Raw genomic sequence first — 16,714 nt, 5'->3', positions numbered from 1 at the left:
GCTACACATGACATGTTGTTACAGTTAGGTGTTTTATGCTTCAAATGTTGCACTGCTACACATGACACGTTGTAGCTGTCAGGAGTAATGTGCTTCAAATGTTATACTGCTACACATGACATGTTGTTACAGTTAGGTGTTTTCTGCTTCAAATGTTGCACTGTTAAACATGACACGTTGTAACTGTCAGGAGTTATCTGCTTCAAATGTTATACTGCTACACATGACATGTTGTTACAGTTAGGTGTTTTGTGCTTCAAATGAACTAAACATGACACGTTGTAACTGTCAGGAGTTATGTGCTTCAACTGTGAAACTGCTACACATGACATGTTGTTACAGTTTGGTGTTTTATGCTTCAAATGTTGCACTGTTAAACATGACAAATTGTAACTGTCAGGAGTTATGTGCTTCAAATGTTATACTGCTACACATGACATGTTGTTACAGTTAGGTGTTTTGTGCTTCAAATGCTGCACTGTTAAACATGACACGTTGTAACTGTCAGGAGTTATGTGCTTCAAATGTGATACTGCTACACATGACATGTTGTTACAGTTAGGTGTTTTGTGCTTCAAATGTTGCACTGTTAAACATGACACGTTGTAACTGTCAGGAGTTATGTGCTTCAAATGTTATACTGGTACACATGACATGTTCTTACAGTTAGGTGTTTTGTGATTCAAATGATGCACTGTTAAACATGACACGTTGTAACTGTCAGGAGTTATGTGCTTCAAATGTGATACTGCTACACATGACACGTTGTTACAGTTAGGTGTTTTGTGCTTCAAATGTTGCACTGTTAAACATGACACGTTGTAACTGTCAGGAGTTATGTGCTTCAAGTATTATACTGCTACACATGACACGTTGTTACAGTTAGGTGTTTTGTGCTTCAAATGTTGCACTGTTAAACATGACACGTTGTAACTGTCAGGAGTTATGTGCTTCAATTGTGATACTGCTACAAATGACATGTTGTTACAGTTAGGTGTTTTGTGCTTCAAATGTTATACTGCTACATATGACATGTTGTTACAGTTAGGTGTTTTGTGCTTCAAATGTTGCACTGTTAAACATGACACGTTGTAACTGTCAGGAGTTATGTGCTTCAAATGTTATACTGCTACACATGACACGTTGGTACAGTTAGGTGTTTTGTGCTTCAAATGATGCACTGTTAAACATGACAAATTGTAACTGTCAGGAGTTATGTGCTTCAAAAGTTATACTGCTACACATGACATGTTGTTACAGTTAGGTGTTTTATGCTTCAAATGTTGCACTGTTAAACATGACACGTTGTAACTGTCAGGAGTTATGTGCTTCAAATGTGATACTGCTACACATGACATGTTGTTACAGTTAGGTGTTTTGTGCTTCAAATGTTGCACTGTTAAACATGACACGTTGTAACTGTCAGGAGTTATGTGCTTCAAATGTGATACTGCTACACATGACATGTTGTTACAGTTAGGTGTGTTGTGTTTCAAATGTTGCACTGTTAAACATGACACGTTGTAACTGTCAGGAGTTATGTGCTTCAAATGTTATACTGGTACACATGACATGTTCTTACAGTTAGGTGTTTTGTGCTTCAAATGATGCACTGTTAAACATGACAAGTTGTAACTGTCAGGAGTTATGTGCTTCAAATATTATACTGCTACACATGACACGTTGTTACAGTTAGGTGTTTTGTGCTTCAAATGTTGCACTGTTAAACATGACACGTTTTTACTGTCAGGAGTTATGTGCTTCAATTGTGATACTGCTACACATTACATGTTGTTACAGTTAGGTGTTTTGTGCTTAAAATGTTATACTGCTACACATGACATGTTGTTACAGTTAGGTGTTTTGTGCTTCAAATGTTGCACTGTTAAACATGACACGTTGTAACTGTCAGGAGTTATATGCTTCAAATGTTATACTGCTACACATGTCATGTTGTTACAGTTAGGTGTTTTGTGCTTCAAATGAACTAAACATGACACGTTGTAACTGTCAGGAGTTATGTGCTTCAAATGTGAAACTGCTACACATGACATGTTGTTACAGTTAGGTGTTTTATGCTTCAAATGTTGCACTGTTAAACATGACAAATTGTAACTGTCAGGAGTTATGTGCTTCAAATGTTATACTGCTACACATGATATGTTGTTACAGTTAGGTGTTTTGTGCTTCAAATGTTGCACTGTTAAACATGACACGTTGTAACTGTCAGGAGTTATGTGCTTCAAATGTGATACTGCTACACATGACATGTTGTTACAGTTAGGTGTTTTGTGCTTCAAATGTTGCACTGTTATACATGACACGTTGTAACTGTCAGGAGTTATGTGCTTCAAATGTTATACTGGTACACATGACATGTTCTTACAGTTAGGTGTTTTGTGCTTCAAATGATGCACTGTTAAACATGACACGTTGTAACTGTCAGGAGTTATGTGCTTCAAATGTAATACTGCTACACATGACACGTTGTTACAGTTAGGTGTTTTGTGCTTCAAATGTTGCACTGTTAAACATGACACGTTGTAACTGTCAGGAGTTATGTGCTTCAAGTATTATACTGCTACACATGACACGTTGTTACAGTTAGGTGTTTTGTGCTTCAAATGTTGCACTGTTAAACATGACACGTTGTAACTGTCAGGAGTTATGTGCTTCAATTGTGATACTGCTACACATGACATGTTGTTACAGTTAGGTGTTTTGTGCTTCAAATGTTATACTGCTACATATGACATGTTGTTACAGTTAGGTGTTTTGTGCTTCAAATGTTGCACTGTTAAACATGACACGTTGTAACTGTCAGGAGTTATGTGCTTCAAATGTTATACTGCTACACATGACACGTTGTTACAGTTAGGTGTTTTGTGCTTGAAATGTTGCACTGTTAAACATGACACGTTGTAACTGTCAGGAGTTATGTGCTTCAATTGTGATACTGCTACACATGACATGTTGTTACAGTTAGGTGTTTTGTGCTTAAAATGTTATACTGCTACACATGACATGTTGTTACAGTTAGGTGTTTTGTGCTTCAAATGTTGCACTGTTAAACATGACACGTTGTAACTGTCAGGAGTTATGTGCTTCAAATGTTATACTGCTACACATGACACGTTGTTACAGTTAGGTGTTTTGTGCTTCAAATGTTGCACTGTTAAACATGACAAATTGTAACTGTCAGGAGTTATGTGCTTCAATTGTGATACTGCTACACATGACATGTTGTTACAGTTAGGTGTTTTATGCTTCAAATGTTGCACTGTTAAACATGACACGTTGTAACTGTCAGGAGTTATGTGCTTCAAATGTGATACTGCTACACATGACATGTTGTTACAGTTAGGTGTTTTGTGCTTCAAATGTTGCACTGTTAAACATGACACGTTGTAACTGTCAGGAGTTATGTGCTTCAAATGTGATACTGCTACACATGACATGTTGTTACAGTTAGGTGTTTTATACTTCAAATGTTGCACTGTTAAACATGACAAATTGTAACTGTCAGGAGTTATGTGCTTCAAATGGTATACTGCTACACAAGACATGTTGTTACAGTTAGGTGTTTTGTGCTTCAAATGTTGCACTGTTAAACATGACACGTTGTAACTGTCAGGAGTTATGTGCTTCAAATGTTATACTGCTACACATGACACGTTGTTACAGTTAGGTGTTTTGTGCTTCAAATGTTGCACTGTTAAACATGACACGTTGTAACTCTCAGGAGTTATGTGCTTCAAATCTGATACTGCTACACATGACATGTTGTTACAGTTAGGTGTTTTGTGCTTCAAATGTTTCACTGTTGAACATGACACGTTGTAACTGTCAGGAGTTAGTGCTTCAATTGTTATATTGCTACACATGAAATGTTGTTACAGTTAGGTGTTTTATGCTTCAAATGTTGCACTGTTAAACATGACACGTTGTAACTGTCAGGAGTTATGTGCTTCAAATGGTATACTGCTACACATGACATGTTGTTACAGTTAGGTGTTTTGTGCTTCAAATGTTGCACTTTTAAACATGACACGTTGTAACTGTCAGGAGTTATGTGCTTCAATTGTGATACTGCTACACATGACATGTTGTTACAGTTAGGTGTTTTGTGCTTCAAATGTTATACTGCTACACATGACATGTTGTTACAGTTAGGTGTTTTGTGCTTCAAATGTTGCACTGTTAAACATGACACGTTGTAACTGTCAGGAGTTATGTGCTTCAAATGTGATACTGCTACACATGACATTATGTTACAGTTAGGTGTTTTGTGCTTCAAATGTTATACTGCTACACATGACATGTTGTTACAGTTAGGTGTTTTGTGCTTCAAATGTTGCACTGTTAAACATAACTAATTGTAACTGTCAGGAGTTATGGGCTTCAATTGTTATACTGCTACACATGACATGTTGTTACAGTTAGGTGTTTTATGCTTCAAATGATGCACTGTTAAACATGATACGTTGTAACTGTCAGGAGTTATGTGCTTCAAATGTGATACTGCTACACATGACATGTTGTTACAGTTAGGTGTTTTGTGCTTCAAATGTTGCACTGTTAAACATGACAAATTGTAACTGTTAGGTGTTTTGTGCTTCAAATGTTATACTGCTACACATGACACGTTGTTACTGTCAGAAGTTATGTGCTTCAAATGTTATACTGCTACACATGACACGTTGTTACAGTTAGGTGTTTGTGCTTCAAATGTTATACTGCTACACATGACACGTTGTTACAGTTAGGTGTTTGTGCTTCAAATGTTGCACTGCTACACATGACATGTTGTTACAGTTAGGTGTTTGTGTTTCAAGTGTTATACTGCTACACATGACACGTTGTTACAGTTAGGTGTTTGTGCTTCAAATGTTATACTGCTACACATGACACGTTGTTACAGTTAGTTGTTTGTGCTTCAAATGTTATACTGCTACACATGACACGTTGTTACAGTTAGGTGTTTTTTGCTTCAAATGTTGCACTGCTACACATGACACGTTGTTACTGTCAGAAGTTATGTGCTTCAAATGTTGCACTGCTACACATGACACGTTGTTACAGTTAGGTGTTTGTGCTTCAAACGTTATACTGCTACACATGACACGCTGTTACTGTCAGAAGTTATGTGCTTCAAATGTTGCACTGCTACACACGACACGTGTTTACTGTCAGAAGTTATGTGCTTCAAATGTTGCACTGCTACACATGACACGTGTTTACTGTCAGAAGTTATGTGCTTCAAATGTTATACTGCTACACATGACACGTGTTTACTGTCAGAAGGTATGTGCTTCAAATATTATACTGCTTGATATGACACGTTGTTATTTTCAGCAGTTATGTGATTCAAATGTTATACCGTTTGATATGACAAGTTGTAAGTGTTAGGAGTTATGTGCTTCAAATGTTGCTCTGCTTCATATGATTAGTTGTTACTGTAAGGAGTTATGTGCTTCAAATGCTTCGCTGCTTCATATGATTAATTGTAACTGCAATCTGAAATATTTATTATTAGTATTAAATCGGGAAATATGCCGCCAAAGTGTCCTGTTGCTTTAAAATAATGGCGGCGCCCATTGTGCGAATAATTTCCACTTCCGAATTACAGGCTTTTATTTGTATACCTGCTATTGTCTCCCGGAAAGCAACATTTAATACAATGGCGTAATTAGATATGGTTTAAATCAAACCCTTTATTTTAACACTGCAAATCTCCGCTTGAATGAAATAAACGACACTTGAATTACTTGTCGTCTGCTACCTTTTTTTACATTGAAAGTCTCCGGCAGAATGATACTTTGGACACAGAAATTACGTGTCTTCTCTTACCTTTTATTTTTAGATTGAAAGTCTCCGGCAGAATGATACTTTGGACACAGAAATTACGTGTCTTCTCTTACCTTTTATTTTTAGATTGAAAGTCTCCGGCAGAATGATACTTTGGACACAGAAATTACGTGTCTTCTCTTACCTTTTATTTTTACATTGAAAGTTTTCGGTAGGATGACATATAGGACACTCGTTTATCTCCTCGTCCGAATTATCTCGACAATCATCCCGCCCATTACATCTCAACCAGTCAGGGATACATCGGTAGTTTGCCTTGCACTTCCACCAGCCTTGCTTACATGTTCGATTTTCTGAAATAAACTTTCGGCTTTATTCAACCTAAAGTATATCATATCTACTTTTTCTTTAATTGTATGTATATTTACTTTTCTTGAATATCATAGGTGTGTAAAACATGTACCATTATATCATTTGTCCAACAATTGATTCAAGTATTACTCTAAGATAGTACTCAGACTTTTCCATTACCTAGGACATTATCCAGGCACGAAAATGAATGAACAATTAAGTAATGGCAATGTATAGTAGTTTTAACTACAAATTTCGAATGATTGTATAATATAATCGATATTTACTGTAATACGTGATTATGACGGTGGTATAATATTACCAAAAGTTTCTGTAGTACTTGCTTACGCCGGTAGCATAATATTATCGATATAAGTATTGTCCTCGGCCGAGAGTGTAAGATAGGTTCATCCCGACATGAGCGTAGGTTGTTTTGCGGAAACGAAGTTTACCGAGTTTCCGCAAAACACCCTGCGCGAGGGTCGGGATGAACCTATCTTACATGAGCGGCTATGGTAGATGCTTTTTCTCCCAGCTCAGTTAAACAAAATGAAGTAAAAATGTATTTTTTGCTGGAACTCTTTTGTGCTTAGTAAAAATAATTGCGCATGGATATGCGATAATTCGTGGTTGTCATGGATATGCGCGCAGCGATTCAGATGATGTTATTAGTCAAATCGGTCTTTAAATAGTTCTAAGGAGAGTGAAGTATTATTTCTTGAAAGGTGCGTGATAACTGTTTTATGTTGACATTTGAAGCGAGAAATAATTAATTCGCGTTCTAAATATAACCACAAGAAAATGTTTCCAAAATGCTACAGACGACAGTCTTTAACAAGGGAGGTAATTACAAAATGGAGACCATTAAAAAGAAGTTTCATACGGGCATTTTATCTTCGCCCGTGGGCAAGATAAGAATTTCTAGCATAGCTAAATTATTGGATCTACTTATCTGAGATGGGAGAATAGTTCTTCTAGTACATGCTTATGACGATGGCATAATATTATCAACAGTGTCTGTAGTTTTTGCTTATGACGGTGGCATAATATTATTAATAGTTTCTGTAGTTTTTGCTTATGACGGTGGCATAATATTATCAATGGTTTCTGTAGTACTTGCTAATGATGGTGGCATAATATTATCAATAGTTCCTGTAGTACTTGCTTATGACGGCTGAATACTACGATCACTAGTCATACAAACGACATTCTGTGAGAATAATGTTTAGCACCCTTGCTACAATTCGTGTCCAGTACATTAAGCCGTTCAATCGTCATAAGCTTCTAATCTTCTTCATGAACGAACACATCCAAAAATACAGGTTTAATTAGTTATCAAGTTATTTTTTCTTTAACAAGAGCATGAGGTACTCTTTGATCTAGCCCAAAAGCAGACTGCCTTAAACTCAGTCCGCAGACCCTAAAAATTATAACCCAATTACATCCCTTCAGATTTAAACTACTTTGACCCCGATCGACTAAAAGCTCCAGATAAGCGTTGTTTACATCTAAATTGACCTGTACTTTCAGTTGACCATTTAGAAAGCGTTTGTTATATCACATTCAAGGTTAAATGACATCATGTGATGTCACATTATATCCGACAGTAAACAAATATTGCATTGACTTTATGTGATACTTTGATCCATACATGTCAACAATGAAAAAATTCTTAAAGGAGCTTGTCAATATAGATACAAGGTTTCAGTGCCGTAACATTGGCTAGGTCAAGCTTTTTTGACAGAAATGTAATTAACAATGTTATAAAACTATTTTCTGAATAGTATTTTAATCAGCCATTAGGGGTTGATCGAGAAATATATATATAATGGGTTATATAATATCTACCTAGGTGCATGGCATAATCATGGCGAAATATTTCGATTCGATATGTTTTTTATGTTATCTAACCGTTTCAAACTGTTACACGTTCAACAATTCAAAAATACTAACGGCAATCAAATTCTGCTTTTTCATCGCTGTTGTCTCCGCAATCATCGTCAAAGTCACACTGGTATGTAAGAGGTATACAGCGTCCATTGTCACAGCTGAACTTGTCGTCCTGACATTTTACTTTCCTGGATAAAAGGCATGACTAAGTACATACATTACTGTTTGAAATAATGTAAAAATAATTAATACATAAATTATACTGAAGCACTATTTGCGTTATGACGTCATATTAACATTGCGAAATGATACTTCTTATGATGTGACGTCAGCTGAGTAGAATACATCCGACTCGAGCTTGAGCGGAATACTGACTATTGTAGTTTGCGCTATGAATTGCATGGTTTGTGTACAATAATAACTTATATATGATAATTCGCCTGTATTGGTACATTAACAATATCTTGCCCTTTGCCTTAACATTCGTGCAACAGTTTTTCAATAACCTATTTAATACATTTAAACTATAAGATTAATATATAACAATACCTTTCACTTGTCCCACACAGAAACTGCGTTGTTGAACAGTTGGAGGTACACGTTCTGGTGTCATTTTCAAGCACAAAGTCGTTTGGGCATGCGCAAGTGTAGTTTTGCCCCCCTTCCGCTATCAAGCACAAATGGCTGCACCCGCCGTTGTTTTCACCACATGGATTCTTGCCTGGATGTATAATAATTGAATATGTGTAATAATCATAAAGCAACGCACGCTGGTTGGTTAGGCAATGATAAAGGCAATTGGAGCCGATTTTACGTAAAGCAACGCACGCTGGTTGTTAAGGCAATGATTCAACCAATTGGAGCCGGTTTTACATAACGCAACGCACGTTGGCTGGTTAGGCAATGCTATAACCAATTGGCGCCGATTTTACATTAAGCAACGCACGTTGGTTAGTTAGGCAATGATTCAACCAATTGGAGCCGGTTTTACATAAAGTAACGCACGCTGGTTGGTAAGGCAATGATTCAACCAATTGGAGCCGGTTTTACATAAAGCAGCGCACGCTGGTTGATTAGGCAAAGAAACAACCAATTGGAGCCGGTTATACACAAAACAACACACTTGGTTGTTTAGGCACTGATACAGCCAACTGGCGCCGGTTTTACATAAAGCAATGTACGTTGGTTGGTTAGGCACTGATACAGCCAACTGGCGCCGGTTTTACATACAGCAACGCACGTTGGTTGGTTAGGCACTGATACAGCCAACTGGCGCCGGTTTTACATACAGCAACGCATGTTGACTGGATAGGCAATGATACAGCCAATTGCCGCCGGTTTAACATTTAAATTTAACCCCTTTAAAAATGACCTAAAGGTCACTTATCAACAATAAAAATTGAGCATGGCAGCATTTCAACATACACAACATTAGAGTAAAGCAGCCGTTGAAATCAAGTTTTAAATATTGATCCGTCCTCCGTTGAAAAATGAGCCATGTGTTCAATATTCAACGGATCAAACTTTAATACTACACAGGCAGACCTTTAAAATCTTCGACACAGCACTCATCACCATTGCGATTTATCAAATGGGTGAAGGCTCTACATATTCCGCATATTTCGCAAATATCACTGGTATCTCTGACAGTTTACATGTATATAGTTGCATTCCTAATGTTTAGAACGACCACCGACTACAATTCTCATAAAATGGAAACTCCTTGGACAGGCCGAGTATCCCAACATAGACTGCAAGATGCGCCGTGCAGTTTATATCAAAATACAGTTCACTAATACATATTGGGGTAGCCATCATCGAACATTTAGCTGGATCACTTAGGCGTTAATTCATGTTAAAATTTAATAAATGAAAATATATATCAATCCAAAGTCTAATATCGAACCTGGCTTTTGTTTAAGTGGATGGTAGACATGTATATCATTATGTCTGTTTGTGGTGTTCAATAGGACAGTGAAATTCTCCCCTGTGTATTTTTTACACTTCTCGATCGTGAGATGATTCCAATCAGACCAGTATAGCCAGTCCTCAAATACAGCAATTGCAAACGGGTGAGGGGTATTTCTTCTGACTAAATGACGGTTAGATCCATCTGCATCTGCATATCTACAATTCAATATATGCTTTAATTGATCAGGATTTATCCAATAAAAAAATATATTTCACTGCCTCAAACATTGAAATAACATTTTTGTAATTTTAACTGCTTTGAAATGATAGCCCGTTTTTAATTTCAATTCAAACGGCAGGTTGTACAAGGCGTGCACACAATTGCAACCACGTTAGATCAGAAATGACGTAACGTTTGCATACCATTTTGCGTTGTTTGAAAACCTACAATTAAATGTCATGTTATACCTTTTGACGCATACTATAAAACATAAAACAAAATGTTAGTTTCAGTGTAAGCCACACGTTAAATATAGCTTTGGTGTTCATTCGTTGAAATATACTACTATCGTACAGTGCAACAAACAATCATCCTCTCTATATAAAATATATTATTGTATAATTATTTCGTACCCTAGTACACCGGGCAAGTCACATGTAGTAATACATTTTCTTTTCTAAATTCCGCACGTTATAAAGAAACATATAGGGCTTCTAAAAAGGTATGTGCTGTCAGATAATTTCGTTAGATTTAAGATACATGTGCCAAAACGACAATAACAATTACACTGTTCTCATGTCATACTCCACGAGGTACACGTTTCAATCAAGATCGGTATTAGATAGTAAATTTCCAAGCGTTACGTTCAATAAATATATCGTAAGAACATTAACCTGATATATTCTGCTCGGACCATTACGGGTTCCCCGAGCACTCTTAAGCACCGTCAAGTTTAAAACTTATATATCTTATTGAATCTGGAACCAGAGTTTGAGGACAAAGATTATATACAATACCTGAAATGTAAAAAGTAATATGAAGTTAAAAAACACGTACTCTATCCAATCATAGTGAGCATCCGCCCACCAGATGCGACCTGTTTCGTAATCGAGGGTAAGAGCGTTAGGCAATCCGAGTTTGTTTGTGATCAGTTTAATCGGGCTCCCTCCGTCCATTGCCATTCTTCCGATGTATGATTCTTGTGTCCAGTCACTCCAGTAAACATATCTGAACACAAAGCCATCGCAATAATATGACAAAGTTAATTGACGGGCAATAAATAGCACATTTAAATGTTCACCTTTTCAAGGTCATTCATCAAAATTGGACAAAATCATTCATAAATTGGGCTCCTGCGTATTTTTTAAGTATGGCTACTATAGTGTTTTGCCATGAAGTGTTTAGATATATTATTACGGTGTACATCTTCTTCTGGCTGCAAGACTGGTCATGTCACTATTCTCTGAGAAAATATTAATTTCTAATTTTCATGGACCTATAAACCATGGATTGGCAACTCTCATCTGTGTTAATGCGATAATCTCAAACTCACGCGTGCAGCGGGATTTCATTCCAAGATCTTACCGTGTGGTCAATTTCGAGACGTCCGACATCGGCCGAATATATACATGTAGGAAAACATTTATTAGAATTGACTCAAATGCGCGGTACTTTCATTAGAGTTAATAATAGCTCAATTGAATCTTATTAAAATCACAGTTATTAATTATGATTAAATCTATAACGAACAAGGCTTTATTAGCAGAGTTAGCGGAAATAACCGAAGATCGCCGTTAATCACCGATCGGAGATTCGGCGGAATTTTTCGATATTTGCCGAGCGCGCGCTAAGGATTGTGGGTAAATAATTATTTCTTATCGTTTCACCGATATGGGGCAGTTGCCAATCCATGGTTTATAGGTCCGTGTAATTGTGTATCGGTAAGAAGCCCAAAATATGTCATGCCCTATAAACATTCGCGAGAAAAAGAGAACAAAGCGAAAAGAGCTAGAGCCACTTCCGAGCTAGGGTGGAATATGTATGTAAAACCAGTATGTAGGCATTCTTTAAATTATTTTTTCGCTCGGCTTCTAAGCTTTTGCTCCGCAACCAGCTCTTTCGCTCGATTTCCTCTTAATAAAATGATTATAACTTGTTTAGATTGACGTTTCTCCATTCAAAAAGTGTACAGCAGTTACTAGCGACCGATATTCAATTTACAAGCAACATAGAAATACGACCTAAAATCCATCGACAAACTAAATGTAAAATTAGAGTCCAGCGTCGTATCTAGTGATCTACGAAAGCTTACTCTTATTGGGTGACATAATTAAGCTATACACCTACCTCGGTAATATCACGTGATAACACCGACTAGCCAATCACACATAAGGAATGAATTCTACCTGGTAGACATACCCGGTAATCTTTTTTAATGGGAAAATAAAAATGTAGTCTCAATGACAATTTAATTGGAAAACAATGCAACATCGCTCGCCGTGAAAAAGTTCTAGCCGGAACAATTTACATTTTTGAAATTTGAAACTGTGTTTTCCTTGAAGCTTGACCGTCCTTACACGGCACTACAATCTCCGAATTTGAAATAGATCACTATTGATGTTATAGTAAAATAAATTTGGTCATACTCACATTTGTCAACAAAACAGCGTGTCCACTCTAGCCCGAAAGTGGATTTCGCTCATTTTTGGTTGTGGAGAGAATGCTTACAGGGCGTTTATGTACATTTCAAACTATCCTTTTATACGAGAAACAGCAAGACTATGTAAGCTTCAAACTTTCCATTTTATACGACTAACGAGAGCGAGACTATGTATGCTTTGGAAATTTCCATTCATACAAGTAACAACAGCGAAACTATGTACTTTCCTTTTTTTCTTTGATATTTATTTTTGTTCCTAAACCAATTAATTTTTATGTCTCAATATATCAGGCTATCCTCTTAATAATATGCTTAAAATTTGTATATCTGGGATTGTTTAAACCGATTTGCTTACCCCGTGAATGGATTTACAGCAAGCGCAATAGGCTTCTCAACAAATGTTTTCTTCAGCAAGGTTTTCGTATGCGTTCCATTCAAGTTTGACACCAAAACAGCAATTCTTCTTGAGTCAATCCAATACAGCTTCCTGCAAAATTGACCAGAAACTATTTCAGATAATTACATTCTTATTGGAAATGCTGTTAACAAGTTTGAGAATGGCTTCTATATTTTCAAGGTCAACAAAATGATTTCATCTGTTTTGAACTTGTCCCATTGAACTTTTGAATTAAATATTTCATAATCATGAACTACATTGAAACTATACGTCGTCAATATTTTGAAGACATTACTGTTTAAAGGGACTGTACACCAGATTGGCACCAACATTTATTTTGTAACGAATCTCAGGACAGTTATCTAATAGAATGTGTTACGCTTTGATATCATAATTGTAAAAAAAGTACCAAAATGTAACACAAAAATGTGTCGGAGACCGGGTTCGAACCCGTGTCGCAAAAATTAGAGTCCAGCGTCGTATCTACTGAGCTACGAAGTCTTACTCTAATTTGGTGACATAATTAGGCTATACACCTACCTCGGTAATATCACGTGATAACACCGACTAGCCAATCACGAATACGGAATGATTTCTACCTGGTAGACATACCCTGTAATCTTTTTTAATGGGAAAATACGAAATAATTGCTAAACTGGATTAAATTGTAAAGTATGTGGTACTTTAGTTAGTAAGTTTCAATGCAAAGTACACATCGATGCCAAGTTTATGTCAGTTTTCGACAATATCTTTTTTTCGCTATTTTACCATACGGCGTACAGCCCCTTTAAATACAGTGTTGAATGAAATACCTGGTATGATCCGCTTTTGCTAGTTATACATAAACAGTGAAAACAATTACCGAACTTCTATTCTTTATCTTTTAGTGTTTATCTAAATACAACAATAACCGATGTGTGTAAGGTATATATTGCACTTATCTAGGAACCATGTTCAGGTTGATATTGCCAATTACCGATGTGTGTAAGGTATATAGTGCACTTATCTAGGAACCATGTTTAGGTTGATATTGCCAATTACCGATGTGTGTAAGGTATATAGTGCACTTATATAGGAACCATGTTTAGGTTGATATTGCCAATTGCCGATGTGTGTAAGGTATATAGCGCACTTATCTAGGAACCATGTTCAGGTTGATATTGCCAATTACCGATGGGTGTAAGGTATATAGCGCACTTATCTAGGAACCATGTTTAGGTTGATATTGCCAATTACCGATGTGTGTAAGGTATATAGCGCACTTATCTAGGAACCATTTTTAGGTTGATATTGCCAATTACCGATGTGTGTAAGGTATATAGCGCACTTATCTAGGAACCATGTTTAGGTTGATATTGCCAATTACCGATGTGTGTAAGGTATATAGTGGACTAATCTAGGAACCATGTTTAGGTTTGATATTGCCAATTACCGATGTGTGTAAGGTATATAGTGCACTTATCTAGGCGCACTTATCTAGAAACCATGTTTAGGTTGATATTGCCAATTACCGATGTGTGTAAGGTATATAGTGCACTTATCTAGGAACCATGTTTAGGTTGATATTGCCAATTACCGAAGTGAGTAAGGTATATAGTGCACTTATCTAAGAACCATGTTTAGGTTGATATTGCCAATTACCGATGTGTGTAAGGTATATAGCGCACTTATCTAGGAACCATGTTCAGGTTGATATTGCCAATTACCGATGTGTGTAAGGTATATAGTGCACTTATCTAGGCGCACTTATCTAGAAACCATGTTTAGGTTGATATTGCCAATTACCGATGTGTGTAAGGTCTATAGTGCACTAATCTAGGAACCATGTTTAGGTTGATATTGCCAATTACCGATGTGTGTAAGGTATATAGTGCACTTATCTAGGAACCATGTTCAGGTTGATATTGCCAATTACCGATGTGTGTAAGGTATATAGTGCACTTATCTAGGAACCATGTTCAGGTTGATATTGCCAATTACCGATGTGTGTAAGGTATATAGTGCACTTATCTAGGAACCATGTTCAGGTTGATATTGCCAATTACCGATGTGTGTAAGGTATATAGTGCACTTATCTAGGAACCATGTTTAGGTTGATATTGCCAATTGCCGATGTGTGTAAGGTATATAGCGCACTTATCTAGGAACCATGTTCAGGTTGATATTGCCAATTACCGATGTGTGTAAGGTATATAGTGCACTTATCTAGGCGCACTTATCTAGAAACCATGTTTAGGTTGATATTGCCAATTACCGATGTGTGTAAGGTATATAGTGCACTTATCTAGGAACCATGTCTAGGTTGATATTGCCAATTACCGAAGTGAGTAAGGTATATAGTGCACTTATCTAAGAACCATGTTTAGGTTGATATTGCCAATTACCGATGTGTGTAAGGTATATAGCGCACTTATCTAGGAACCATGTTCAGGTTGATATTGCCAATTACCGATGTGTGTAAGGTATATAGTGCACTTATCTAGGCGCACTTATCTAGAAACCATGTTTAGGTTGATATTGCCAATTACCGATGTGTGTAAGGTCTATAGTGCACTAATCTAGGAACCATGTTTAGGTTGATATTGCCAATTAGCGATGTGTGTAAGGTATATAGTGCACTTATCTAGGAACCATGTTCAGGTTGATATTGCCAATTACCGATGTGTGTAAGGTATATAGTGCACTTATCTAGGAACCATGTTCAGGTTGATATTGCCAATTACCGATGTGTGTAAGGTATATAGTGCACTTATCTAGGAACCATGTTCAGGTTGATATTGCCAATTACCGATGTGTGTAAGGTATATAGTGCACTTATCTAGGAACCATGTTCAGGTTGATATTGCCAATTACCGATGTGTGTAAGGTATATAGTGCACTTATCTAGGAACCATGTTTAGGTTGATATTGCCAATTGCCGATGTGTGTAAGGTATATAGCGCACTTATCTAGGAACCATGTTCAGGTTGATATTGCCAATTACCGATGTGTGTAAGGTATATAGCGCACTTATCTAGGAACCATGTTTAGGTTGATATTGCCAATTACGGATGTGTGTAAGATATATAGCGCACTTATCTAGGAACCATGTTTAGGTTGATATTGCCATGGAAACAACTCACCTAGTAATCCAGTCAACAGCGATGCCTTTGAATGACCAAGATCCACCCGAAATTACCGTCTTCGTGTTCGATCCATTTAAATGCATACTCTTAAGTTCTTTTGCAGAAACGTCCGTAAAGAAAATTAGGCCTTCTGCGTACAATATGTCCATCGCAATAGCATTTCCAAAGTTTTCGGCGATTTTCTGGTAGTTGTTCCCGTCCGTTGTAATTTTTCGTATGTAGTAACGATTTGTAAATATGAGCCAAGGAGTAACCTCTAATCAACATATAATGAGATCATAGCATAGTAGTCTGACACTGATATTCTGAACTAAATATAATTAATCTCTATAAAGTATTGTGTTACAAGTCAATTATGATTATGTATGAAATTTAAAGCAATCTTATGTTATAATCACGTTATCATGTCCATCAACAATTTACCCTACACAATTTTATTCGATCGCGTTACTAATGTTTTTCTTACAAAATTGTGGACTTCTAACACATATGAACATTTGTTAAAAGATTCCAGCTGTCAGTACCTTAGTTGTAATACTCCTACTGATAGGCCACACCTTATTTTGTTTTGT

At 36.7% G+C, this 16,714-nt stretch overlaps 1 protein-coding gene across 3 annotated transcripts in view; it reads right to left on the bottom strand.

The window, feature by feature from the left end:
- The window catches only part of LOC128240624 (low-density lipoprotein receptor-related protein 2-like), a 145,934-nt gene that overhangs the window by 28,585 nt on the left and 100,635 nt on the right, over positions 1 to 16,714 (bottom strand). For all 3 annotated transcript variants that reach the window (XM_052957329.1, XM_052957330.1, XM_052957331.1), the window contains 7 exons: positions 16,140 to 16,398; positions 12,976 to 13,107; positions 11,018 to 11,188; positions 9,956 to 10,176; positions 8,599 to 8,770; positions 8,113 to 8,237; positions 5,993 to 6,161 (listed from right to left, as the gene is read on the bottom strand). In XM_052957329.1, coding sequence (XP_052813289.1) covers positions 5,993 to 6,161; positions 8,113 to 8,237; positions 8,599 to 8,770; positions 9,956 to 10,176; positions 11,018 to 11,188; positions 12,976 to 13,107; positions 16,140 to 16,398 — 1,249 coding nt within the window. The remainder of the gene's footprint in view (positions 1 to 5,992; positions 6,162 to 8,112; positions 8,238 to 8,598; positions 8,771 to 9,955; positions 10,177 to 11,017; positions 11,189 to 12,975; positions 13,108 to 16,139; positions 16,399 to 16,714) is intronic.

Source organism: Mya arenaria, chromosome 7, assembly GCF_026914265.1.
Source record: "Mya arenaria isolate MELC-2E11 chromosome 7, ASM2691426v1".
In the NCBI taxonomy this organism is placed as follows: Eukaryota; Metazoa; Mollusca; class Bivalvia; order Myida; family Myidae; genus Mya; species Mya arenaria.
This window is presented reverse-complemented; position numbering and strand designations above follow the sequence as displayed.